This window comes from Heterodontus francisci, chromosome 17 (assembly GCF_036365525.1).
Source record: "Heterodontus francisci isolate sHetFra1 chromosome 17, sHetFra1.hap1, whole genome shotgun sequence".
NCBI classification, from domain to species: domain Eukaryota; kingdom Metazoa; phylum Chordata; class Chondrichthyes; order Heterodontiformes; family Heterodontidae; genus Heterodontus; species Heterodontus francisci.
In genome coordinates this window covers 72,478,391-72,493,226 of record NC_090387.1, presented here as the reverse complement: position 1 = coordinate 72,493,226, position 14,836 = coordinate 72,478,391, and the positions used below count along the sequence as shown (strand labels likewise).

At 44.8% G+C, this 14,836-nt stretch overlaps 1 protein-coding gene across 3 annotated transcripts in view; it reads right to left on the bottom strand.

The window, feature by feature from the left end:
- prmt7 (protein arginine methyltransferase 7) overlaps positions 1 to 14,477 on the bottom strand; it is a 59,155-nt gene extending 44,678 nt beyond the window's left edge. For all 3 annotated transcript variants that reach the window (XM_068049658.1, XM_068049659.1, XM_068049660.1), the window contains exons 1-3: positions 14,280 to 14,477; positions 12,552 to 12,588; positions 9,538 to 9,687 (exon numbers count right to left, since the gene is read on the bottom strand). In XM_068049658.1, coding sequence (XP_067905759.1) covers positions 9,538 to 9,687; positions 12,552 to 12,588; positions 14,280 to 14,374 — 282 coding nt within the window. In that variant the 5' untranslated portion in view covers positions 14,375 to 14,477. The remainder of the gene's footprint in view (positions 1 to 9,537; positions 9,688 to 12,551; positions 12,589 to 14,279) is intronic.
- Positions 14,478 to 14,836: the final 359 nt, after the last annotated feature.

Sequence of the window (14,836 nt, the reverse complement as noted above, 5' to 3'; positions counted from 1 at the left end):
ATACACTTGTTAGCTGTTAATAAACTTGTTTGAGCTCGTCAATCAACTGAACTGCACGCATCTCATTTAAGTTGCAACAGACAACATAAAAAGCTTCCCATTACAGGTTACATTGAGAACATCTGGTCCTATAATGTTGCAATAAAGGTTACAATATTTATAAAAAAGGCAGGACCCTCTCTCACACTTTGGTTGCTGTCCTGATAGCACTCAGAGGCTATGGTGGAGACTTTCCTCTTCTTCAGTTATATTTGAAGGAAAGTCATTGTCATCAGAATTTCTGTCAGTTAGTGGAGCTGTCAGTTTGTTTTGGGATACCTACTTCATCAACATTCATCTGCTGATGTTAATAGCACTGGATTGGGAAACCTGTTTAGGTGGGAGCTGAGTGCCATTTTAGAGATTTGCCAGGAGAATGGTCGCTGCAGCATTCAACATTTTGAGCCTTTGGAGTTTTGGTCAGTTGGCGTTTCATCTCCTCACCTGTCCTTTGGACATAGTGGGCTTAGCCTACACGTGAGTTCACAGTTGACATAATTGCAACTTAACATTCACTACAGACCCCTAGCAGGTTGCCTTGGAACAGGAGTCTCCAACCGTTTCTTTAGTGAGAGCTACTTCTGATAAATGAGAAATATCACAAACCACTTAAACATATATTGAAAAAATATGGATAAATGCAAACTAAATATATAGCTATTTTTAGAATTGCATTATAGTATATTCAATATGAAGGAAAACTGATCTTATCTTTATTTCAATGTGATACTTGATACTGCACACAAGTCTGGTCAAGAGATCACTTTGCTTGCCAGAAGCCCAGCAGTGGCTTCATTGACTGGCTGGTGTCTGTTTAGCAATGCCATCTCTCCTGGAATTTCTTCTTCTTTGGCCTCCTTGTCGAGAGAGACAATGGGTAAGCGCCTGGAGGTGGTCAGTCAGTGGTTTGTGAAACAGCGCCTGGAGTGGCTATAAAGGCCAATTTTCGAGTCAGTTTTCCCACAGGTGCTGCAGATAAAATTGGTTGTCGGGTATGTTACACAGTTGGCTCTCCCCTTGCACTTCCGTCCCTTTTCCCTGTCAACAGCTCTTCGACTCGCCACTCTTTAGCCCCGCCTTTATGGCTGTCCACCAGCTCTGGCGATCACTGGCAACTGACTCCCATGACTTGTGATCAATGTCACAGGACTTCGTGCCGCGTTTGCAGATGTCTTTAAAGCGGAGATATGGACGGCCGGTGGGTCTGATACCAGTGACGAGCTCGCTGTACATACGTCCTTGGGGATCCTGCCATCTTCCATGCGGCTCACATGGCCAAGCCATCTCAAGCGCCGCTGGCTCAGTAGGGTGCATGTGCTGGGAATGTTGGCCGCCTCAAGGACTTCTGCGTTGGAGATATGGTCCTGCCACCTGATGCCAAGGATTCTCTGGAGGCAGCGAAGATGGAATGAATGGAGACATCGCTCTTGGCTGACATATGTTGTCCAGGCCTCGCTGCCATAGAGCAAGGTACTGAGGTCACTGACTTTTGTGTTCCGTGTCAGTGCGCCATTTTCCCACTCTCTTGGCCAGTCTGGACATGGCAGTGGATGCCTTTCCCATGCGCTTGTTGATTTCTGCATCGAAAGACAGGTTACTGGTGATAGTTGAGCCTAGGTAGGTGAACTCTTGAACCACTTCCAGAGCGTGGTCGCCGATATTGATGGATGGAGCATTTCTGACATCCTGTCCCATGATGTCCGTTTTCTTGAGGCTGATGGTTAGGCCAAATTCGTTGCAGGCAGCCGCAAACCTGTCGATGAGTCTCTGCAGACACTCTTCTGTGTGGGATGTTGCTGCAGCATCGTCAACAAAGAGGAGTTCCCTGATGAGGACCTTCCGTACTTTGGTCTTCGCTCTTAGACGGGCAAGGTTGAACAACCTGCCATCTGATCTTGTGTGGAGGAAAATTCCTTCTTCTAAAGACTTGAACGCATGTGACAGCAGCAGGGAGACGGTGATCCCAAACAGTGTAGCTGCGAGAACACAGCCCTGTTTCACGCCACTCAGGATAGGAAAGGGGTCTGGGTGAGGCACCGCTATGCTGAATTGTGCCTTTCATATCGTCATGGAATGAGGTGATGATACTTAGTAGCTTTGGTGGACATCCGATCTTTGCTAGAATTTACCTCCCTCGATAGTCTCACATTGGAAACTGTTGAGCACGACTGGGCTCAAAAGTACCTGGGGTTAAACCCAGCAGCTTTTCCTCCATCTGCACTCCAGCTCAAACTAATGCAACAAAAAAAACCTACACAGAAAGCCAGGGACCAAATTCTGCATCCAATATCCACCCCGATATAAACTGGCTGAGTTCTGTGAGTATCCCCTGCAATGAAACTAAAGTAAAACACTATGGATGCTGGAAATCTGAAATAGGAGAAAATGTGGACAAAACTCAGCAGCTCAGGCAGCATCTGTGGAAAGAGAAACAGTTAATGTTTCAGGTCTGTGACCTTTCATCAGAACATGATCATTTCAGATTTCCAGCATCCGCAGTATTTTGCTTTTATTCTTATTGGGACTGTTTGAGGCCTACACCGGGTGTTTATGAAGACTCCCTGCCCAACCGCCGACTCCATCCTCTCCTGCACTTGGCGGTTTCTCACTTGCTGCAGATCCGACACCGCCTCTGTCCAGCTCCTGCACCCGCACTGCACATGCTCCAGTCAGCGTCAGCAAGCTACTCAGAAACTGTCAGTGAGCTACTAGTGGATGACGCTGCACTGACTGCAGAGTCAGAAGAGGCACTACAGGAAAATGTGAACAAAGTGAATGCAAGGAGTGTGGAACATGGATTAAGAATGAATATGAAGACCACCAAGACAATGGTGATAAGTAGAGACCTAACCCCAGAAGTGAAAAATTAAGTAAATGGACAAGTCCTGGACCAAGTAAAAAGGTTCACTTACCTTGGGCAGATTAACACAGATGACTGCGAGATCCAAAGGAGAATTGAGATAGCCAAGACCAGTTTTGTCAGAATGAAGGCCATGTTACTATCAAAGAAACAGAACCTGAATCTTAGGAAAAGCATGCTGAAGTGCTATGTTTTGTCATCCATGATATACGCCTCGGAAGCATGAACAACAAATAAAGAAACTACTGATTAGCTGAATGCGTTCGAAATGTGGACATACAGGAGGATGTTCTGCATATCCTACAAAGGCAGAAAGACCAATGAGAAGCGCTGGAAATGGCTGGAGGAAATTAATGCATATCAGACAGAAAGATACAATATTTTGGTCACATCATTAGAGAAGGTAGATAGAGACTATTATTGGCAGGAAAGAGTGATGGAAAACAGAGAGGGAAGCAGAGGAGAAAATGGATGACAGATATAATGGACTGGATGCAGTTGACCTATGCGGAATGTGTAAGGGCAGCACAAGACAGACAGATGTGAAGATCCATGACAGTCAACCTTCTGGGAAGATGACACCAACGAATGAACAAGCTTCATTATATCCACTGTATAATGTATAATTCATATTGACTTGGATTTGACCATTAAATTAAAATACCAAACTAAAGTGAAATCTTGTCTCACGATTTTTTTATTGTGGTTGTTTGATGATTATTCTTTTGTTTGGTTGGTCCCAATGTGGATTGTTACAAAACTGGGGGCTTGTATGGGATCCAAATTAAGCTTTGAAAAGAGTTCACTGTAACTTTCTAAAATTCAAACAAACAAGATTTCACATTTACTCTTACTGCCTGTTTGCATTGTGTACATCAACATGAGTACCACATGATGTTCAAGCATTTGTTGAGAGAGAAGATTTGTGTCTCGGTACATTGCAACGGTCAAGAAAAGTTGATATCATTACTGTGGCAGAGCATGTGGGTGTCCATGTAAGCCCAGAAACTAAGAAAGCAGAGATCATCCAAGAATTGGCCAGTCACATGAAGCTCTGCTAGTGTTCAAGTAGAACTAGCCAGAATGGAATTGAGAAAACTCGAAATGGAGCATCAATTAAAATTACACGAACTTGAATTGAAGAAAAGAAATGCTGACAGAGAGAAAATTCCTCTTGGTTTTGATTTGACAAAGAATATTCATTTGGTACAAAAACAAGAAATGCTGGATTCACTCAGCAGGTCTGGCAGCATCTGTGGAAAGAGAAGCAGAGTTAACGTTTCGGGTCAGTGACCCTTCTTCGGAACTGAGCATCCGCAGTATTTTGCTTTTATTTTAATATTCATTTGGTACCTAGTTTTAGTGAGGACGGAATAGAAACATACTTTGCATCATTTAAGAAAATTGCCAAGAGTTTGTGTTTTCTTGGGGAAAGCTTTGGATATGTATTCATCTCTCTCAGAAGAGCAATCATGTGACTATGCACAGTAAAGACTGCTGTTCTCAATGTCTATGAGCTGATACCAGAGGTCTACAGACAGAAATTCAGAACTTTGAAAGGAAACAAGGCCAAACCTACGTGGAATTTGCTAGACAGAAGGAAATGTCCAATAAGTCGTAGAGATTAATGAAGGTTGAACAAAAGTTTGAGAGCCTTAGGGAAGTGATTTTGATGGAAGAATTCAAAAATAGTGTCCCTTTGGGAAGAAAGTTCCACCTGGAAGGACATAGACTTTGAGAGATAAAGAAAGCAGCAGCAGTGGCAAATATTAATAATAGGTCTCAATTTGGAAACTTCCAGAGAAACTGGAGGGATAGGAAGTTTGATAATGAAAAGAAATTTGGCTCTGAGAAAGATGGAAAAGGCAAAGACACAGGCATTCCTCAGGTTAATAAAAGTGAAAATTCACAGGGCAAGTTTGGTTCAAGGGGACCAACATATCATTATTGTCATAAAGAACATGTGAAGACTGAGTGTTGAAAGTTGAAAAACAAGCCCGTCACATTTTTACAGTTAAATAATGTCCCTCCAGAAAATACTGACTTAGCAGGTAAAGTTCATGGCAAGCAGATAGTTTTTCCCACGTTCACTGATAGAGTGAATCAGGTTGCAGATAGCTATAGAAGTTTTCTGTTTGATGGTGAAGTGACCCCATGTTCATCTGGTGATACAGGCAAGTTATTTGCTATCCTTACGAATACAGAACCGACAGTCAGTGATATTGGCAGGTAATGTGAATTTTCCTCCAGATAGTTTATTTCAGGGTACTGATGGAAAGTATTTACCCATTCCTTTGTGGAGGGTTGATTTGAAATGTGACTTAGTCACAGGTCCAGTTAACATCGGTGGCGTTCCTAGTTTGCCTATTGACAGGTGGATTTTTTGCTAGGAAATGACAGCTGGGAATAAGATATTGGCGTCCCCAGTAGTTTTAGAAAAGCGAGCTGAGGCTGCCGAAACTGAGGTTTTGCAGGAGAATTTCCCAGAATGTTCCCAGATTGCGTTGCGACTCGGTCCCAGGCTCATAGGGCTAAGCAAGATGAGACGGATTCAGTTGCTGTGTAGGAAAATTCGGTTGTGTGGTTGGCTGAAACCTTTTTCAAGGATTTGGATATGGATTTTGGTGTTAAAGGCTCCAAGGCGAACAATGGTGAACTGCTTAGCAGATCTCCCTTGGTTGAGACACAACAGGCAGACTCTGATTTGAGAAGCTTGTCTCAGGCAGCATGTTCTGAGGCAGAGATTGAAAAGGTCTCCAAGTGTTATGATGTCAAAAATGGCATTTTGATGAGGAAGTGGAGACCTCTCCAGAGGCCTGCTGATGAGCATTGGGCTGTAGTCCATCAAATTGTTGCCCCTCATTACCACAATGAGATTTTGAGAATTTCCCATGAGATTCCGGTTGCAGGACACTTGGGTATTCGGAAGATTCAGGCTAGAGTAATGGCACATTTTTATTGGCCGAAGTTGCACAAGGATGTGTCTGACTTTTGCAAAATGTATCACAGATGTCAGACAGTTGGGAAGCCACAGCCTTTGTCAAACCTGCTTCATTAATACCAATATCTGCATTTGATGAACCATTTAGTAGAGTTCTTGAGGATTGTGTCGGACCCTTGCCCAAGACTAAATAGGTCATAAATATCTCCTGACATTTCACCCACTCAATTTCCAGAGGCAATACAATTGAAAAAGATCACAGCGAAAGTTCCGACTTGAGGAGTTAGTCCAGTTTTTCACTAGGTATGGGTTGCCAAAAGAAATTCAGTCTGACCAGGGGTTAAATTTCATGTTAAGAACGTGTTTCAGGAAGTCATGTTTGAGTTAGCAGTGAAGCAGCTCAAGTCGCCTGCTTATCACCGGCAGTCCCAAGGTGCTTTAGAGATATATCACCAGACCCTAAAGAGTATGATTAGGGCATATTGTCATGAGTATCCAGTGGATTGGGATAAAGGCATATCTTTCTTGTATATAAACAGAAAGTGCTGGAAATACACAGCAGGTCTGACAACTCTGTTTCTCTCTCCACAGATGCTAACGTTTCAAGTCTGTGACACTTCATCAGAATTGGCAAAGGTTAGAAATGTAATGGGCTTTGAGCAAGTGGAATGGGGAGGGGGGGGGGGGAACACGTACAAAAGGGAAGGTCTGTGAGAGGGCAAGAGAGATTAAATGACAAAGATGCCAGGAACAAAAGGCAAAGGGAGTGGTAACAGCTGTAGTAAAAGACAAAACATTTGTCCAGAGTTAGTGTTAATGGTAGAAGAATGAACAGATCTATCCAAAAGCAAAAACATGAAAAACAAGTCTGAGACTGATACATGGCAACAAAAAAAAATCAATCAAAATAGCAGTCATAGTCTGAAGTTGTTGAACTCAACGTGGAGTCCAGAGGGCTGTAGAGCACCTAATTGGAAGGTAAGGTTCTGTTCCTCGAGCTTGCATTGATCTTCACTGGAACACAGCAGCAGGCCGACGATAGACATGTGGGCATGAGGGCAGGGTGGTGAATTAAAATGGCAAGCAGTCGGAAGTTCAGGGTCATGCTTGCGGATGAATGGAGCTGTTCTGCAAAGCGGTCATTCAATCTGCGTTTGGTCTCCCCAATGTACAGGAGACCTCATTTTGAGCAGTGAATACAGTTTTCCAAAATGAAAGAAGTACAAGTAAATCGCTGCTTCACCTGGAAGGAGTGTTTGGGGCCTTGGATGGTGAGGAGAGAGGAGGTAAAGGGGCAAGTGTTACACCTCCTGCAATTGCATGGGAAGGGGATGAGGTGTCTGGGGTGATGGAGGAGCAGACCAAGATGTCGTGGAGGGAGCAGTCCCTTCAGAATGCTAACAGAGGAGGGGAGGCGAAGATGTGTTTGGTGGTGGCATCACGCTGGAGGTGCCAGAAATGGTGGAGGATGATCCTTTGGATGTGGAGGCTGGTAGGGTGGAAAGTGAGGACAAGGGGAACACAGTTGTGGGAAGGAGGGGGAAAAGGTGAGGGCAGAAGTGCAGGAAATGGGTCAGACACAGTCAAGGGCCCTGTCAACCACAGCATTGGGGAATCCTCAGTTGAGGAAAAAGGAAGGCATATCAGAAGTGCTGTTTTGGAAGGTTGCATCATCTGAACAGATGTGATGGAGAAACTAGGAGAATGGAATGGAGTCCTTATGCTTTTAGATCTTTCGTGTATTTTGCAACCAGGGACACGCCAAATAAGTCTGCTGGTTTCAACCCATGTGAACTGGTCTATGGCCTGACGTTAGGGGTCCCCTTAAAGCTTATTAAGGGGAGATTTTAGGCAAAGGATAATGAAAAGAACGTCCTGGGGGGCGGGGGGGGGGGGGAACGAGGGGGAGGGGCAGGGAAACGAGGGGGAGGGGGTGAAGGAGAGAGAGAAATCACAGGGGGGGGGGGGGTAGTGAGAGAAACAAGAGGTGGGGGGGGGGGGGGGGGAGGCGGAAGTAGTAAGATAAATTTTTAATACCTTTATCTTTCCGAAATTTGCTCGCCGCCTCTGTATGCAAGGCAAAAATTGTAATTTGGGCCCACGCGTGAAAAAATTGGACAGCCCAGCCCTACAATGTGAGCTTACAGTCGCTTAATTGCAATGGGATATTCACTACGGACCACTAGCAGGCAGCTTTGGAATAAAGCAAGGTCTAACTTTGTTGTATCCACTGTATAATGTATAATTCATGTTGACTTTGATTTGACCATTAAATTAAAATACAAAACTAAGGTGAAATCTTGTATGTTGATTTTTCCTTGTGGTCTTTTGGTGAACGCTATTCTTTGGTTTGGTTGACACCAACGTGGATCCTAACATTAACGACGTCCCATGATATTCAACAGCATTACCAGCGGTGAATCCCCACTATCAAAATCCTGGGGTTACCACTGACCAAAAACTTAACCAGACCAGCCATATAAATACTGTGGCTACAAGAGCAGGTCAGAGGCTGGGAATTCTGCGGTGATAACTCAACTCCTGACTCCCCAAAGCCTGTCCACCATCTACAAGACACAAGTCAGGAGTGGGATGGAATACTCTCCACTTGCCTAGATGGGTGCAGCTCCAACAACACTCAAGAAGCTGGACACCATCCAGCACAAAGCAACCCACCTGATTGACACTCCATCCACCACCTTAAGCATTCACTCCCTCTGCATCTGGCGCACAGTGGTAGCAGTGTGTACCAGTTAGAAGATGTACAGCAGCAACTCACCAAGTCTGCTTCGACAGCACCTTTCAAATCGTGACCCCTACCAACTAGAAAGACAAGGGTAGCAGATGCATAGGAACACCATCTGAGTCTCCCTCCAAGTCACACACCATCCTGACTTGGGACTATAATCCTGTTCCTTCACAGTCGCTGAATCATAAACCTGGAACTGTCTTCCTAACAACTCTGTGTATGCAACTACACCACATGAACTGCAGCAGTTCAAGAAGGCAGCACACTACCACCTTCTCAAGGGCAACTAGAGATTGGCAACAAATGCCAGCCTTGCAGCGATGCTCAGGTCCAATGAACAAATTTCAAAAAATTCTCAGGTGTCTGAGACAGAGTTCAGAGCCAATCCACCAATGTAGCAGAGACACCATATGCAACCAAAAGACACATGTAATTAATTCTGGCACTAGCTTTTCTGGATTAAGTAGCTATATACTTTTTCTGTATCTTGTAGTGCTGTTCAATAAAGTTACTAAATTGTTGTAAGCTTGTTCAACTCTTCTTCAAAACCATAACACTCAGTTTTTAGGGGGTCAACAAGACTCAGGAAAAGATTTTACTGAAAGCAGAGAGATCAGTGACTAGGGGGCATAGATTTCAAGTGATTAGTAGAAGATGGTGGGAGTCTGGAACTCACTCCCTGAAGAGGTAGTTGAGGCAGAAACCCACAACTCATTCAAAAGAAGTCTCGATATGCACCTCAAGTGCCGTAATCTGCAGGGCTACGGACCAAATGCTGGAAGGTGGAATTAGAACAGGTGGAACATTTTTTTGGCTGGCACAGACACGATGGGCCAAGTGGCCACTTTCTGTGCCGTAAACATTCTATGATTCTATGTAAACTCAAATACAACAAAATTCAAATCTGAAGTGCAGTGAACACACCCGAGGAGCCCCCAGAAATCTTACCTCGACTGCATAACAGTAATCTGCACCAGCTCTCGCTGCCATCATGGATAGCAGCCCTGTCCCAGTTCCAATGTCCAGGACAATTGCCCTTTGACCTCGCTCCTTCACCCTGCAGACTGCAGCTCTGATTCCACTGTGGTACTTCTCATTCTGTAAATACATTTCATGGAGTTAAGCATCTGCTCAACTAAAGTGGTTCAGAAATATGATGATTCCCCACGGAGCTCAAACAACATAACATACGTCTTCTGTAACCCTCCTTTTAGTTTTTTAAAACTTTTCATATTTTCACCCAATCATGTTTCCCAGGTGTCCGCAGGGGGCAGATGGCAACCCAGGCCTCCAGCAATGTTACTCTGAAACACGCCACTAAAAGACGCAAGCATTTATTTTTACTCGTTCCTGGCATGTGGGCATTGCTGGCTAGGCTAGCATTTATTGCCCATCCCTAATTGCCCTTGAGAAGGCGATGGTGAGCTGCCTTCTTGAACTGCTGCAGTCCATGTGGGGTAGGTACACCCACAGTGCTGTTAGGAAGGGAGTTCCAAGATTTTGACCCAGTAAGAGTGAAGCAACAGCGATATAGTTCCAATTCAGGTGTGGTTTGGAGGGGAACTTGCAGGTGGCAGTGTTCCCATGCATCTGCTGCCCTTGTCCTTCAAGGTGGTAGAGGTCGCAGGTTTGGAAGGTGCTGTCTAAGGAGCATTGGAGAGTAGCTGCAATGCATCTTGTAGATGGTACACACTGCTGCCACTGCGTCGGTGGTGGAGGGAGTGAATGTTTGTGCATGGGTTGCCAATCAAGCGGGCTGCTTTGTCCTGGATGGTGCCGAGCTTCCTGAGTGATGTTGGAGCTGCACCCATCCAGGCAAGTGGACAGTAGTCCATCACACTCCTGACTTGTGCCTTGTTGATGGTAGACAGGCTTTGGGGAGGCAGGAGGTGAGTGACCCGTCACAGAATTCCTAGCCTCTGACCTGCTCTTGTAGCCACAGTATTTATATGGCTAGTCCAGTTCAGTTTCTGGTCAATGGTAACCCCTAGGATGTTGATAGTGCAGGATTCAGCGATGGTAATGCCATTGAATGTCAAGGGGAGATGGTTAGATTCTCTCTTGTTGGAGATGGTCACTGCTTGGCACTTGTGTGGCACTAATGTTACTTGCCACTTATCAGCCCAAGCCTGGATATCGTCCAGGTCTTGCTGCATTTCTACACAGACTGCTTCAGTATCTGAGGAGTTGCGAATGGTGCTGAACATTGTGCAATCAGTGAACATCCCCACTTCTGACCTTATGATTGAAGGAAGGTCATTGATGAAGCAGCTGAAGATGGTTGGGCCGAGGACACTACCCTGAGGAACTCCTGCAGTGATGTCCTGAGCTGAGATGATTGACCTCCAACAACCACAACCATCTTCTTTTGCACTAGGTATGACTCCAACCAGTGGAGACTTTTCCCCGATTCCCATTGACTCCAGTTTTGCTAGGGCTCCTTGATGCCATACTCGGTCAAACGCTGCCTTGATGTCAAGGGCAGTCACTCTCACCTTGAGTTCAGTTTTTTTGTCCATGTTTGAACCAAGGCTGTAATGAGGTCTGGAGCTGAGTGGCCCTGGCGGAACCCAAACAGAGCATCAGCGAGCAGGTTATTGATAACACTGTCGATGACACCTTCCATCACTTTACTGATGATTGAGTCGACTGATGGAGTGGTAATTGGCCGGGTTGGATTTGTCCTGCTTTTTGTGTACAGGACATACCTGGGCAATTTTCCACATTGCCAGGTAGATGCCAGTGTTGTAGCTGTACAGCAACAGCCTGGCTAGGGGCGCAGCAAGTTTGGGAGCAAAGGTCTTCAATACTAATGCCAGAATGTTGTCAGGGCCCATAGCCTTTGCAAGCCAAGAGTGAGAGGATGCAAGGAAATGCATTCAATTTTAACTATGGAAATATGTTCAGAGAACTAAGATCTTCAGTACTCTTCACCTTCTTTAGTGCAGGCAAGGCTCTTCATAGCCTACGCTGCAAGTAAATGGCATATGGCCTATTCAAAGTTTAAAATCAAAGTTCAATTCCTGATCTGTGCCGTGTTCGCTGTTTGCAGCCAGTGCAGTAGTAAGGCAGTATCGGCCTCCTTACTCTGGATTAGACAGGAAAATATGCTAAGGATCCCACTCCTAATTTCAGTTCAGTAACCCTGCCTGAATCCTGTACAGTCTGAGAAAATGGAGTGTCCTATATCTTCTGTCAGGCAAACCCCCACCTGCCAAGACTGAGGCAGACATTATTTCGCCACATGAACATTAAAACTTTAAAAATTGCAATCTCTGACTGGAAAGACATTTCCGTTGTAACAGACCATGTTGAAACAATGGAGACTCTGCAGTGGCTCTCCAATACACAAAAGTAGTCAGACTAGTGTTAGTCACATGGCTAGCTGGCTGGGGCAGAGAAATTTGAGCCTCCAAAGGATGTGAAGAGACTGTTCCATATAAGGAACTAGTTACATGACTAACCTGCTGAGCACCCTGGGAGCTTTTTGAATTTAAACTCCCAAACAAAGGAAGTGCCAGGCAGAATGGGCGTGCTCTCCTGGACCTAAGAACACCTCCTACCTGCTTATCTCTCAGGGAACTGAAACCGTTGAAGACATGTGAAATGCAAAGAGAAAGGTTTGCCACGTGAACAAAGTTTTAAGATGATTCCTGGACCCCAATGAAACACAAGAATATAACTTCAGTCAAGGACTATAGCGAGCTCGAGAAATAGTAACAAGATATTGCCTCAAACTGTTCTACTTATCTCTTCTACTCTTTTCTGTCCCTATCTTGCATGTTAATATCACGTGCGCATGCTAGCATGAGCGCATCATATATCTGCTAGAGTTAAGTTTAAGGTTTAATAAATTTCATCTTTCTATTTAAACCACCCCCCCACGAGACACATTGCTCACTTGGTCATAACACTGCACATTTAAAATTATCAGATTGCTTCGCTCTGTGTCAAACGCTTACCCTGTCTTTGTCATGTAGCATATCGGCATAAGACGACCTGATAGAAAGAAGGAAAATGGGTCAGTTAACTCTTTAAAAAGTGCAACATCCATCTGATAACATAATTTTCAGGGATTTGCCGGCTGTACTCAAATTGAAGTGTTCAGGTGACTTGCAGCCAGATTAACGGATACTTGAGAGTCCTTACAGCTTTTAATCTAATTGAATGAAGTGCATGATTTATAAATAGAATACCAGATGCCCAGCAATGAGGTAGTGACTAGGATCTAATGGGTAAGCTTCAGATGATACTGAAGCATCAAGCAATTTCTGTTTGTTGCCTTGAATTGGCTAAGACGCCCAGTTTTAAGAATGGACAGAGTGAGGGCATTTCTTTTTCATTATTGCATTAGTGAAGGATATGATGCAGGATTTGAAGGCATGGCCAGATTGAGACATTGCTAAGCTATTCTGCAAATGAACGCTCATCCCCCAGTGCATGACTGAGGTGCTCACTTCCCCATTCCTGATATGCATTATTGGCTCCCTTCACATTCTTTACCTCACATACTCTCCTATGCATATTATAGGCCATTATATTCAAGCCCCCTGTGACTAAAATCAGAATTCAACACTTAAAAAAATATATAGCAACGTTTCAATAAACTCCAGTGCAACAAGAATACAGCACTTCCCTAATTCTTAATCAAGCCTTGTAGGGAGGCAGAGAAGAGGCTGGCTTATCCAGGCCACTCACTATCAAACACTCCAAGCATTGCCTGGGAGTTGAAACACAAAGGAGGAAAAAACTTTTTCAACCACCAAGCAAGGTCAGTCATTTTATCAAAAAAAAGCCACGTTTACTATACATGGAGGAGGGGCAATTACTGCACAACGTGGATAGGTGACACAAAAACAAGAAATGCTGGATTCACTCAGCAGGTCTGGCAGCATCTGTGGAAAGAGAAGCAGACTTAACGTTTCGGGTCAGTGACCCTTCTTCGGAACTGACAAATATTAGAAAAGTCACAGATTATAAACAAGTGAGGTGGGGGTTGGGCAAGAGATAGACATCTCTTTCCACAGATGCTGCCAGACCTGCTGAGTGAATCCAGCATTTCTTGTTTTTGTTTCAGATTTCCAGCATCCGCAGTATTTTGCTTTTACTTTAGTGTTTAATTCACTGCCACTTCTCTTCCAGGAATGCCTACCTTGAAGAAGTTCTGTTCTTCTCTCCGACGGGATTTTCGTTTGTCTATCTCTTGCCCAACCCCCACCTCACTTGTTTATAATCTGTGACTTTTCTAATATTTGTCAGTTCCGAAGAAGGGTCACTGACCCGAAAATTTAACTCTGCTTCTCTTTCCACAGATGCTGCCAGACCTGCTGAGTGAATCCAGCATTTCTTGTTTTTGTTTCAGATTTCCAGCATCCGCAGTATTTTGCTTTTATTTTAGTGGATAGGTGACTACTGTATATTGCCCCATTTCCACTACTGTATATTGTGACCACTTATTTAACACACAGGGGTCCAGTTACTGTACGGGGTAGCTACAGTATAAAGCCCCGTTACCCAGTTACTGCACACAAGGCAGATGCCAAGTTAGGCCAGTGGTTCAGCAGCGCGTCCGAGTGCCCGAGGCTGACCCAAGTGGAGGTAGAGTTTCGGCCTGCCCTCTGATCGGCCAGGCCTCCATGGCAGTGCTTGCTGCACTGGACCCTGGTGTCAAGCTGGCCCCAGCACCATACCTTGCTATCTCCTGGTGATAGTCATAATCCTCATCTTCCTCCTCCCACTCAATGGCGCCCGTCGTAGGGTTCGCTCTACCACAGAAAGTCTTCATGACAACAAGAGTAACAAGTCCACTCGAATCCGGGAATCGATCGCCACAGCAAAACCTGCTCCAGGTGCCCTACAACGGCGCCGCCATATTGGTAGTCCGTCACGTGACATGTGCGGTTTGACGACCTTGTTGCGCAGCCGCAATACCGGGCCCAGCGCCCGTGCTCACGTGACAAACTGCCAGCATAATAATAAAAGCAAAATACTGCGGGTGCTGGAAATCGGAAATAAAAACAAGAAATGATGGAAATACTCAGCAGGTCTCTCAGCATCTGTGGAGAGAGAAGCAGAGTTAACGTTTCAGGTCAGTGACCCTTCTTCAGAACACAGGTTAGTGCCCTGTTCTGATAAACGTTCATTGACCTGAAATGTTAACTCTGCTTCTCTCTCCACAGATGCTGCGAAACATACTGAGTATTTCCAGCATTTCTTGTTTTTATTACAAACTGCCAGCACCTTGGTC